Consider the following 13490-nt stretch of genomic DNA (forward strand, 5'->3'; position numbering starts at 1 on the left):
GTTTACACTGATGTGCCCAAACAGAGCCCGATATTCTATGATGTGGTTTTGGGGTGGTGTATTGTACCCGAGTGCAGGGCACTTCAGAATTTGGAATGAAACCAGAGGCGTGGGGGAATAAATCTGACCATCCTTTCGAAGGGCCCTTTCACTTCAGTGACCCCTGGACAATCTGATTCCAAACATCTACTGTGTGCCTCAAAACCTGAAATTTCAAAGCTGATGAGGAAGGTTTACCCACTTTGCAAAGCACCTGAAGCAAATGGACCATTTACCTTTTTGGGGCTTAGACCTCTTTAAGAGTAATGCACCAATTCCTGAAATCTGCTATCTTGAATGTCAATGCCAATTCAATCAGAAGGAGCTGGCTGTGTCATAGAGGCACATGGCGTGGAAACAGACCCTTCGGTCCATCCAGTCCATGCCGACCATAATCCCAAACTAAACTAGTCCCCCCTGCCTGGTCCTGGCCCGTATCCCCCCAAGCCTTTCCTATTCATGAACTTATCCAAATGTCTTTTAAACATTGTAACTGTGCCCACACCCACACTTTCTCTGAAAGTTCATTCCACACGCAAATCACCCACTGTGTAAAAAAGAATACAGCTTGATAACATCCTTTTTCGGGATTGCTGGCTCTTTACCGTTTGAGAATCAGCGGGATGGTCGATGAGTGGTTTACAGGAGCTGGTAGCCTTGTACCTGCTGAATCACGCCACCTTCACCCCCTCCAATGTCCCCCTCTCCCTGTCACCCTATCATGACCTGTACACCCTTGCCCGGCATTGGGGCCCGAGGCACTGAGCCAGATCTCCGAGGACAGCGCGCACACACACAGTGTGAAAATATTCTGCCGCCTCCTTAAATCAGAAAATAATCTACAGGAAACGAAAGAAGGGATAGCGGAATTTGTACAAGTTAATTTAGTCTTCATTGTCAAAAATGGTTGCAACGTCCTTTTGTTTTCTCTCAGTGTCTCATTGATATATATATATATATAAAAGTCTCATGGTATTTTAGTTAGGATGATCCAGAATTGGTCCTCATTCAAATCCACAGAAAAGGAAATACAATAAAAGTTAACAAACAGTGTCTCACACACACGCAACAGTCATGAATTCCAGTATGTGCCTTGATTGCCAAGGGGCAAGGAGCCCTGTTGAAGTTCTCCTGTTTTGTACAATGCCTTGATGCCTTCTCTTCTCTTCAGTGGGCATGAATGTCCATGGCTTGCCCACTGAGGATGGGCTCCCCGGGATTCAGGATGGATGGGCTCGGCGATGACATTGCAGGGAGAGGGGGGGCCCCGCTGTGCATCATCATGGCTGGGTGGTGGGAGTGTCCGGGGACGTAGGAGTGCACCGAGGCTCCATGTCGCAGCGGCGTGGGGTGGGGTGCCATCGGTGGAGGGGTGTACCCTGCCTGTTGGATACCCAGTCCCATCGCGCCTCCCTGTGGCACATAGTCCCCTGGCACTGCCGCCAAACCTGTCGGGGGGTGGGGGTTGGTAGGGAGAGGGGGGGGGTGGTCGGGGGGAGAAGCAAGACAGAGATGTCAGCACCCGGTTCGCCAACCAGCTCCAATCCAACCAACAAACCATCCCCCTCCCTGCCCCCCTCTCTCCCCTCCCCCCAGGAGCTTACCCCACTCTCCTCCCCATCCAGCACAGTTCTCCCGCGCCACCCTTCCCCTCTCCCCCCAACACTTCAAGCTGGGAACAGGTCATGTAGCCCTCCTGAGATGACAAGGTGGGGTTGAGGTTGCCAGGGTAGATCTTGTAGGAGCAGGACGGTGGGACACACAGAGAATGGGAGAATGTCTAAGAGAGAAATGGGTGTTGGGGAGGTAAGGAGGTGGGGGTGATGGAGCATGGCTGTAAAGGGGGGCGGGTTGAGGGGAAGAGGAGTCTATCCTCGGCTCCTGGTGGGAACAAAGTTTCTTCGGACCCAAAAAAAAATGGGAGACTGTATCAGCTTGGACTTAACACTAACTCCCCCACCCCAATAAGCTGCTTGCCCTCACCCCAGTGCTCCCTACCAAACCCACCATCCTCAGCACTCTACTTCACATCCCACCCCGTTCACCCAACAACGACAAAGGGCCGACATGCGTGGGCATGGCCTGTGTGTAGGAGTGGGCATGGAGATGGCTAATTGGTGCCCCACCTCTTTCACTCAACCAGGGCCCAGTGGTTGGGCTCAGATCTCAGCTGGGCAGGACCAGCTCTTCGGTTCACATTGATGATATTATGAAATGATACCCTCCTAGTTTGCTGTCTGCTCTCTCACTCCTGTGACTAGCTTGTCCTTTGCCACTCTGACGCCTCCAGTTTGGAAATTGCACTTTCTCATCGGATCATAAGAAATAGGAACAGGGCCATTCGGCCCATTTGGGCCTGCTCCAACATTCGTCACATCCAGTTTCCTGCCCCTTCCCTGTAACTCTCGATTCCTCAATGGCTGGAGAATCAATCTCAGCCCTCAATATACACAAGGACTCTGCCCCCACGGCTCTCCGTGATAGGAATCTCCAAAGGCTCACGTCCCTCAGAGAGAAGAAATTCCTCCTCATCCCAGTCTTAAATTTGTGCCCCTTTATTCCGAGATTGTTCCCTCTGGTGTTAGACTCTCTCATGAGGGGAAACATCCTCTCAGCATTGACCCTGTCAAGCCCCTTAAGAATCCAGTCAATGAGGTCACCCCTCAATCTTCTAAACTTCAGGGAGCAGAGCCCCAAACTGTTTAAACTTTGCTCATAAGACAGTCCATCCCACACCAGGGAATGTCCCAGTGAGCCTTTTCTGACCGACCTCCAATGAAATAATGTCTTTTCTTAAAGTTTCTCAAAGCGCTCCAGAAGTGGTCTCACCAGCACCTTGTACAGCTGCAGTAAGACTCCCAGGATCTTATACTGCAACCGCCTTGAAATTATTGGCCAACATTCTGCCCAAAGTTGGTTGTTTGCCAGTTCTGAACCCCGGCCTCGTCATTTGCCCTCCCTTTTGATCCTTCTGATGTGATTTACAAAAGACTGATGGGTTCACCCACTCTCCATCGCTCACTGTATCCTACACCCACTCTCCATCACTCACTGTACCCTACACCCACTCTCCATCGCTCACTGTATCCTACACCCACTCTCCATCGCTCACTGTATCCTACACCCACTCTCCATCACTCACTGTATCCTACACCCACTCTCCATCACTCACTGTAACCTACACCCTCTCTCCATCACTCACTGTATCCTACACCCACTCTCCATCACTCACTGTACCCTACACCCACTCTCCATCACTCACTGTACCCTACACCCTCTCTCCATCACTCACTGTATCCTACACCCACTCTCCATCACTCACTGTACCCTACATCCACTCTCCATCACTCACTGTACCCTACACCCACTCTCCATCACTCACTGTACCCTACACACACTCTCCATCACTCACTGTACCCTACACCCACTCTCCATCACTCACTGTACCCTACACACACTCTCCATCACTCACTGTACCCTACACCCACTCTCCATCACTCACTGTATCCTACACCCACTCTCCATCACTCACTGTATCCTACATCCACTCTCCATCACTCACTGTACCCTACACCCTCTCTCCATCACTCACTGTATCCTACACCCACTCTCCATCACTCACTGTACCCTACACCCACTCTCCATCGCTCACTGTATCCTACACCCACTCTCCATCGCACACTGTATCCTACACCCACTCTCCATCGCACACTGTATCCTACACCCACTCTCCATCACTCACTGTACCCTACACCCACTCTCCATCACTCACTGTATCCTACACCCACTCTCCATCACTCACTGTACCCTACACCCACTCTCCATCGCTCACTGTACCCTACACCCACTCTCCATCGCTCACTGTACCCTACACCCACTCTCCATCACTCACTGTATCCTACACCCACTCTCCATCCCTCACTGTACCCGACACCCACTCTCCATCACTCACTGTACCCGACACCCACTCTCCATCACTCACTGTATCCTACACCCACTCTCCATCACTCACTGTATCCTACACTCACTCTCCATCACTCACTGTACCCTACACCCACTCTCCATCACTCACTGTACCCTACACCCACTCTCCATCACTCACTGTACCCTACACCCACTCTCCATCCCTCACTGTACCCTACACCCTCTCTCCATCACTCACTGTATCCTACACCCACTCTCCATCACTCACTGTACCCTACACCCACTCTCCATCACTCACTGTACCCTACACCCACTCTCCATCCCTCACTGTATCCTACACCCACTCTCCATCACTCACTGTACCCTACACCCACTCTCCATCACTCACTGTACCCTACACCCACTCTCCTTCACTCACTGTACCCTACACCCACTCTCCATCGCTCACTGTACCCTACACACACTCTCTCCATCGCTCACTGTATCCTACACCCACTCTCAATCACTCACTGTACCCTACACCCACTCTCCATCACTCACTGTACCCTACACCCACTCTCCTTCACTCACTGTACCCTACACCCACTCTCCATCGCTCACTGTACCCTACACACACTCTCTCCATCGCTCACTGTATCCTACACCCACTCTCCATCACTCACTGTACCCTACACACACTCTCTCCATCGCTCACTGTATCCTACACCCACTCTCAATCACTCACTGTATCCTACACCCACTCTCCATCACTCACTGTATCCTACACCCACTCTCCATCACTCACTGTACCCTACATCCACTCTCTCCATCGCTCACTGTACCCTACACCCTCTCTCCATCACTCACTGTACCCTACACCCACTCTCCATCCCTCACTGTACCCTACACCCACTCTCCATCGCTCAATGTACCCTACACACACTCTCCATCGCTCACTGTACCCTACACACACTCTCCATCGCTCACTGTACCCTACACCCACTCTCCATCACTCACTGTACCCTACATCCACTCTCCTTCTCTCACTGTACCCTACACCCACTCTCCTTCACTCACTGTACCCTACACCCACTCTCCATCACTCACTGTACCCTACACAAACTCTCTCCATCGCTCACTGTATCCTACACACACTCTCCATCACTCACTGTACCCTACACCCACTCTCCATCCCTCACTGTATCCTACACCCACTCTCCATCACTCACTGTACCCTACACCCACTCTCCATCACTCACTGTATCCTACACCCACTCTCCATCACTCACTGTACCCTACACCCACTCTCCATCACTCACTGTACCCTACACCCACTCTCCATCCCTCACTGTATCCAACACCCACTCTCCATCCCTCACTGTACCCTACACCCACTCTCCATCACTCACTGTACCCTACACCCACTCTCCATCACTCACTGTACCCTACACACTCTCTCCATCGCTCACTGTACCCTACACCCACTCTCCTTCACTCACTGTACCCTACACCCACTCTCCATCACTCACTGTATCCTACACCCACTCTCCTTCACTCACTGTACCCTACACCCACTCTCCATCACTCACTGTATCCTACGCCCACTCCTCATCACTCACTGTGCCCTACACACACTCTCCATCGCTCACTGTACCCTACACCCACTCTCCTTCTCTCACTGTACCCTACACCCACTCTCCATCGCTCACTGTGCACTACACGCACTCTCCATCGCTCATTGTACCCTACACGCACTCTCCATCACTCACTGTACCCTACACCCACTCTCCATCACTCACTGTACCCTACACACTCTCTCCATCGCTCACTGTACCCTACACCCACTCTCCTTCACTCACTGTACCCTACACCCACTCTCCATCACTCACTGTATCCTACACCCACTCTCCTTCACTCACTGTACCCTACACCCACTCTCCTTCACTCACTGTATCCTACGCCCACTCTCCATCACTCACTGTACCCTACACACACTCTCCATCGCTCACTGTACCCTACACTCACTCTCCTTCACTCACTGTATCCTACAACCACTCTCCATCACTCACTGTATCCTACACCCACTCTCCATCACTCACTGTACCCTACACCCACTCTCCATCACTCACTGTTCCCTACACCCACTCTCCTTCACTCACTGTACCCTACACCCACTCTCCATCACTCACTGTACCCTACACCCACTCTCCATCGCTCACTGTACCCTACACCCACTCTCCATCACTCACTGTACCCTACACCCACTCTCCTTCACTCACTGTACCCTACACCCACTCTCCATCGCTCACTGTATCCTACACCCACTCTCCATCACTCACTGTACCCTACACACTCTCCATCACTCACTGTACCCTACACCCACTCTCCATCACTCACTGTACCCTACACCCACTCTCCATCGCTCACTGTACCCTACACCCACTCTCCTTCACTCACTGTACCCTACACCCACTCTCCATCACTCACTGTACCCTACACCCACTCTCAATCGCTGACTGTATCCTACACCCACTCTCCATCACTCACTGTACCCTACACACACTCTCCATCACTCACTGTACCCTACACACACTCTCCATCACTCACTGTACCCTACACCCACTCTCCTTCACTCACTGTACCCTACACCCACTCTCCATCACTCACTGTACCCTACACCCACTCTCCATCGCTCACTGTACCCTACACCCACTCTCCATCGCTAACTGTACCCTACACCCACTCTCCATCACTCACTGTACCCTACACACTCTCTCCATCACTCACTGTACCCTACACCCACTCTCCATCACTCACTGTACCCTACACACTCTCTCCATCGCTCACTGTACCCTACACCCACTCTCCTTCACTCACTGTATCCTACACCCACTCTCCATCACTCACTGTACCCTACACACTCTCTCCATCGCTCATTGTACCCTACACCCACTCTCCTTCACTCAGTGTATCCTACACCCACTCTCCATCACTCACTGTACCCTACACACACTCTCCATCGCTCACTGTACCCTACACCCACTCTCCTTCACTCACTGTATCCTACACCCACTCTCCATCTCTCACTGTACCCTACACCCACTCTCCATCACTCACTGTACCCTACACCCACTCTCCATCACTCACTGTACCCTACACCCACTCTCCATCCCTCACTGTACCCTACACCCACTCTCCATCGCTAACTGTACCCTACACCCACTCTCCATCACTCACTGTACCCTAAACCCACTCTCCATCACTCACTGTACCCTACACACTCTCTCCATCACTCACTGTACCCTACACCCACTCTCCATCACTCACTGTACCCTACACACACTCTCCATCACTCACTGTACCCTACACACTCTCTCCATCACTCACTGTACCCTACACCCACTCTCCATCACTCACTGTACCCTGCACCCACTCTCCTTCACTCACTGTATCCTACACCCACTCTCCATCACTCACTGTACCCTACACACTCTCTCCATCGCTCACTGTACCCTACACCCACTCTCCATCGCTCACTGTACCCTGCACCCACTCTCCATCGCTCACTGTACCCTACACCCACTCTCCATCACTCACTGTACCCTACACCCACTCTCGTTCACTCACTGTACCCTACGCCCACTCTCCATCGCTCACTGTACCCTACACCCACTCTCCATCGCTCACTGTACCCTACACCCACTCTCCATCACTCACTGTACCCTACACCCACTCTCGTTCACTCACTGTACCCTACACCCACTCTCCATCGCTCACTGTACCCTACACCCACTCTCCATCGCTCACTGTACCCTACACCCACTCTCCATCCCTCACTGTACCCTAAACCCACTCTCCATCACTCACTGTACCCTACACCCACTCTCCATCACTCACTGTACCCTACACCCACTCTCCATCGCTAACTGTACCCTACACCCACTCTCCATCGCTCACTGTACCCTACACCCACTCTCCATCACTCACTGTACCCTACACACTCTCTCCATCACTCACTGTACCCTACACCCACTCTCCATCGCTAACTGTACCCTACACCCACTCTCCATCACTCACTGTACCCTACACACTCTCTCCATCACTCACTGTACCCTACACCCACTCTCCATCACTCACTGTATCCTACACCCACTCTCCATCGCTCACTGTACCCTGCACCCACTCTCCATCACTCACTGTACCCTACACCCACTCTCCATCACTCACTGTACCCTACACACACTCTCCATCACTCACTGTACCCTACACCCACTCTCCATCACTCCCTGTACCCTACACCCACTCTCCATCACTCCCTGTATCCTACACCAACTCTCCATCACTCACTGTACCCTACACCCACTCTCCATCGCTCACTGTACCCTACACCCACTCTCCTTCACTCACTGTACCCTACACCCACTCTCCATCACTCACTGTAAGGTACAGCCACTCTCCTCACTTAAACAGCACAACCTAAACCCTCCTTTATCTCAGCCCATCCTTCTAAATTGAGCATCCCCCTAATAAATTCTCATCTTTCCACAAGGGACTGAGTATACTTTTACAACATGAAACATTCCTCTGCATCCCCCAGTATCAATCTCAAACGAATTTGAGCCACTCTCTCTCATAGCCCTCTATCAATCCCCAAACTAATCCGACTGCCCCACACACTCTCTCATAGCCCTCTATCAATCCCCAAACTAACCCCACTGCCCCACTCTCTCTCTCATAGCCCTCTATCAATCCCCAAACTAATCCCACTGCCTCACTCTCTCTCCCATATCCCTGTATCCATCCCCAAACTAATCCCACCGTTCCACTCTCTCCCATAGCCCTCTACAATCCCCAAACTAACCCCACTGCTCCACTCTCTCTCTCATAGCCCTGTATCAATCCCCAAACTAATCCCACTGCCCCACTCTCTCCCATAGCCCTCTATCAATCCCCAAACTAATCCCACTGCCCCACTCTCTCTCTCATAGCCCTGTATCAATCCCCAAACTAATCCCACTGCCCTACTCTCTCCCATAGCCCTCTACAATCCCCAAACTAACCCCACTGCCCCACTCTCTCTCTCATAGCCCTGTGTCAATCCCCAAACTAATCCCACTGCCCCACTCTCTCCCATAGCCCTCTACAATCCCCAAACTAACCCCACTGCCCCACTCTCTCTCATAGCCCTGTATCAATCCCCAAACTAATCCCACTGCCCCACACTCTCCCAAAGCCCTCTATCAATCCCTAAACTAATCCCTCTTCCTCAAGCTCTCTCCCCATAGCCAAGTATCAATCCCCAAGCCAATCCCACTGCCCCGCTCCTCGTCTTATTCTTCACTCCATATTTGAAATCGATGATTTGTTTAAAAACTGCGTTGGTCCCTGGGTGTAAGTAATCACCCTGGCCTCTCTGAGCAATGTCAACTCCCCTGTGCACACAGTGTCCTCAGCCTGAAGCCTGGCAGTTGGTGTGATGGTTGAAAGTGCACTGGCGGAACCTTCTGGAAGGAATCGGTTTCACCCTGGTGTTCTGTGCTGTGCCGAGCATCAGCTGGCCACTCCTTTGTTATTAGATCGGTTTCCTTGTCAGGGTCTATACGGTACATTCCAACGGCCGCTCTGTTACAGTGGTTACGGACTGTGCCAGGCCCTTTTGGTTCACCGAGGGCCAGGGCAGTTGGTTTAGGTAATGTAATGCCAGGGGCGAGGTTATCCTGGTAATTACAGTGTGAGCACCGTTTACTAGCTTCTCTGAGTGTCAAATTACCTCAGGCTTCCCAGAGTTCCTTTGATCCAATTTCAAGTGGGTTAGCTTGTCCAATAGGATTGTTGCTGTCTCACACTGGAGTAGAACACAGTACTTGGGTTCAGTCACGGTGACCCGTATCGGATCGGAGATGTTAATGAGCATATTTGCATACTTGCGCAGTCAATTCAATTGGACACAGTCCCATTGACTGCCTATTTAAATGGCCTACAATCAATTAACTCAGGCACGCTAGCCAGGCCCTGTTGCTGTGCGTGTGTGCAGTGAATGCTTATGGGACGTCACCTGTTTGTCTCCTCTCTTGAATCACAGCATTTTCTCACCCCACTCCTCGTTTCTTTTCAGAGAGAACACTTGACTGAGAGGCTAAAACTGTACAAGGCCCTGTTTAGACCACAGCCGCGAACAAGATAGACCAAGGAGGCTGGAAACTGCTGGAAAATCTCAGCAGGTCCTATGGAGCGAAATCAGAAGTTTGCGTGTCAGGGCCAGTGACCCTTCTATAGAACATTGGTGTAAGTCCAGAAAAGGTTCACTGGGTATAGCAGGTCGCTCTCATGAGGAGAGGTTGAGTAGGTTGGGGCCTGAACTCATTGGAGTTTAGACGAATGAGAGGTGACCTGATTGAAACAGACAAGATTCTTAGGGGTAATAAAATGTGAGGCTGGATGAACACAGCAGGCCAAGCAGCATCTCAGGAGCACAAAAGCTGACGTTTCGGGCCTAGACCCTTCCTCTCTGATGAAGGGTCTAGGCCCGAAACGTCAGCTTTTGTGCTCCTGAGATGCTGCTTGGCCTGCTGTGTTCATCCAGCCTCACATTTTATTATCTTGGAATTCGCCAGCATCTGCAGTTCCCATTATCTAAGATTCTTAGGGGGACTTGATAGAGGAGATGTGGAGATGTGTCCCTTATGGGAGAGTCTGGGACCAGTTTGGCATTATCTCAGAATAAGGGGTCATCCATTTAAAACAGAGATGAAAAAGAACTTCAACTCCGAGGGGAGTGAATCGGTGCGATTCTTCACTGCAGGGGGCTCTCAGGGATGGCTGCATTCAAGACTGAAATAAATTTTTAACCTGCAAGGAAATCAAAGGTGACAGGGGAAAGGCAGGAAAGTGGAGCTATCACAATCTTATCAGTTGGTGGTTTGGATTCAATGGGCAGAATGGCCTACTTCTGCTCCTTTGTTTTACGCTGTTCCAGCAAGAGTTGATGGGGAGAGGGTTGGTGGGGAGAGGGTTGGTGGGGAGAGAGTTGGTGGGGAGAGAGTTGGTGGGGAGAGAGTTGATGGGGAGAGGGTTGATGGGGAGAGGGTTGGTGGGGAGAGGGTCGGTGGGGAGAGGGTCGGTGGGGAGAGGGTTGGTGGGGAGAGGGTCGGTGGGGAGAGGGTCGGTGGGGAGAGAGTCGGTGGGGAGAGAGTCGGTGGGGAGAGGGTTGGTGGGGAGAGAGTTGGTGGGGAGAGAGTTGGTGGGGAGAGGGTTGGTGGGGAGAGGGTTGGTGGGGAGAGAGTTGGTGGGGAGAGAGTTGGTGGGGAGAGGGTTGATGGGGAGAGGGTTGATGGGGAGAGGGTTGGTGGGGAGAGGGTTGGTGGGGAGAGGGTTGGTGGGGAGAGAGTTGGTGGGGAGAGAGTTGGTGGGGAGAGAGTTGGTGGGGAGAGAGTTGATGGGGAGAGGGTTGATGGGGAGAGGGTTGATGGGGAGAGGGTTGATGGGGAGAGGGTTGATGGGGAGAGAGTTGATGGGGAGAGAGTTGATGGGGAGAGAGTTGATGGGGAGAGAGTTGATGGGGAGAGAGTTGATGGGGAGAGGGTTGATGGGGAGAGAGTTGATGGGGAGAGAGTTGATGGGGAGAGGGTTGATGGGGAGAGAGTTGGTGGGGAGAGGGTTGGTGGGGAGAGGATTGGTGGGGAGAGGATTGGTGGGGAGAAACATTCCTCATGATGGAGGAGTTGAAAATAAGGGACATTGCAAGCACTGGGAAACATATTTGTTGGGGAGGTCAGGAGGGGACACCATGGCAACCAGTTGATAGACGAATCCATGGGCCTATGGTAAAACAACACGGTTGGGCAGGGGGCTAACGGAGTTACTTATGTAGACAGCCAGCACAGAGGCTGGATAGGTTGGGACTGTCTTCTCTGGAGTGTAGGAGACTGAGGGAGTAACCTTACAGAGGTCTATAACATCATGAGAAGCACAGATAAGGTAGATAGCCAACAGCTTTTCCCCATGGTAAGAACATCTAAAACCAGAGGCCGTTGGTTCAAGGTGAGAGGGGAGGGATACAAAAGGGTCCAGAGGGGCAATTATTTCACACAGAGGATGGTGAGTATCTGGAACGAGCTGCCAGACGGAGTGGTGGAGGAGAGTACAACTTAAGACACACTTGGACAGGTACATGGATGGGATAGGCAAGGAAGCATATGGACCAAATGCAGGCAAACGGGCCTAGATTAATTGTGAAAACTGGGTGGCATGGACATGTTGGGCCGAAGGGCCTGCTCCCAAGCTGTAAACTTTGACGACTACAAGACGAGGAAGGCCCGAACAGCCTTCCCTGCACTGTGACCGTTTCATGGGCAGGCTTTTCCCAGTTGTCAGGGCTTTTGGGCGGGGGGTGCAGGGTGGGAATGGCAGGGTGGGGGGGGGAGTGGGGAATGTATGTCGGAATGACGTGGGGGTGGGAAGGGGATGTATGTGGGAATGATGCGGGGGTGTGGGGGATGTGTTTGGGAGTGGCGTGGGGGTGTGGGTGGGAATGACTTGGGGGGGAAGGAGATGTGTGTGAGAATGACATGGGGGGAAGGAGATGTGTGTGAGAATGACGTGGGGGGAAGGAGATGTGTGTGAGAATGACGTGGGGGAAGAAGGAGATGTGTGTGAGAATGACGTGGGGGAAGAAGGAGATGTGTGTGAGAATGACGTCGGGGGGAAGGAAATGTGTGTGTGAATGACGTGGGGGCAAGAAGTTGTGTGTGCGAATGACGTGGGGGGAAGAAGATGTGTGTGTGAATGACGTGGGGGGAAGGAGATGTGTGTGAGAATGACGTCGGGGGAGAAGGAGATGTGTGTGCGAATGACGTGGGGGGAGGAGATGTGTGTGTGAATGATGTGGGGGGAGAAGGAGATGTGTGTGGGAATGACGTGGGGGGAAAAGAGATGTGTGTGCGAATGACATGGGGGGGAAGGAAATGTGTGTGTGAATGACGTGGGGGAAGGAGATGTGTGTGTGAATGACGTCGGGGGGAAGGAAATGTGTGTGTGAATGACGTGGGGGCAAGGAGTTGTGTGTGAGAATGACGTGGGGGGAAGAAGATGTGTGTGTGAATGACGTGGGGGGAAGTGGGAGATGTGTGTGTGAATGATGTGGGGGTGTGGGTGGGAATGACGTCGGGGTGTGGGGAATGTGTGTGGGAGTGATGGAGAGGGATGTGAGTGGGAATGAAGTGGTAGGGGGGTGGGTATGTGTGTGGGTGTGATGGATTAGGTGGGGGGAGTGAGGGGGAGGCCAGCCATGCTTACATGTGTACACCCAATGAGATAACTCCCCAGCGATTTGCTCACTCGGAGCTCGCAGGCACAGAGAGTGGGGGCACCCCATCATTTTGTAGCCTGACACCGGGCGTCCCTGTGACTGGGTATCGAGGGGAGAAAGATGGAGCTGGGGTCGGATTGGATTTATTGGATTCCAATAAATGGCAGGGCAGGTTCAGATGGCCGAACCCCACCCCTCGTTACAGTGGAATCAGAGGAAAGCCACTTCTGGGTCCTCAAGT

The 13490-nt window shown here is 52.3% G+C and overlaps 1 protein-coding gene across 8 annotated transcripts in view; it reads right to left on the reverse strand.

The window, feature by feature from the left end:
- Positions 1 to 752: 752 nt before the first annotated feature.
- The window catches only part of LOC125447679 (homeobox protein Meis1-like), a 318867-nt gene continuing 306129 nt past the window's right edge, over positions 753 to 13490 (reverse strand). For 3 of the 8 annotated variants that reach the window (XM_059640897.1, XM_059640896.1, XM_059640895.1), the window contains exon 12: positions 755 to 1487. In XM_059640897.1, coding sequence (XP_059496880.1) covers positions 1207 to 1487 — 281 coding nt within the window. In that variant the 3' untranslated portion in view covers positions 755 to 1206. Of the gene's footprint in view, positions 1488 to 13490 lie in introns of all 8 variants that reach the window. The other 5 variants (XM_059640899.1, XM_059640898.1, XM_059640900.1 and 2 more) reach the window with 3 other exon arrangements.

The sequence above is a fragment of the Stegostoma tigrinum genome, chromosome 39 (assembly GCF_030684315.1).
Source record: "Stegostoma tigrinum isolate sSteTig4 chromosome 39, sSteTig4.hap1, whole genome shotgun sequence".
Lineage (NCBI taxonomy): Eukaryota > Metazoa > Chordata > Chondrichthyes > Orectolobiformes > Stegostomatidae > Stegostoma > Stegostoma tigrinum.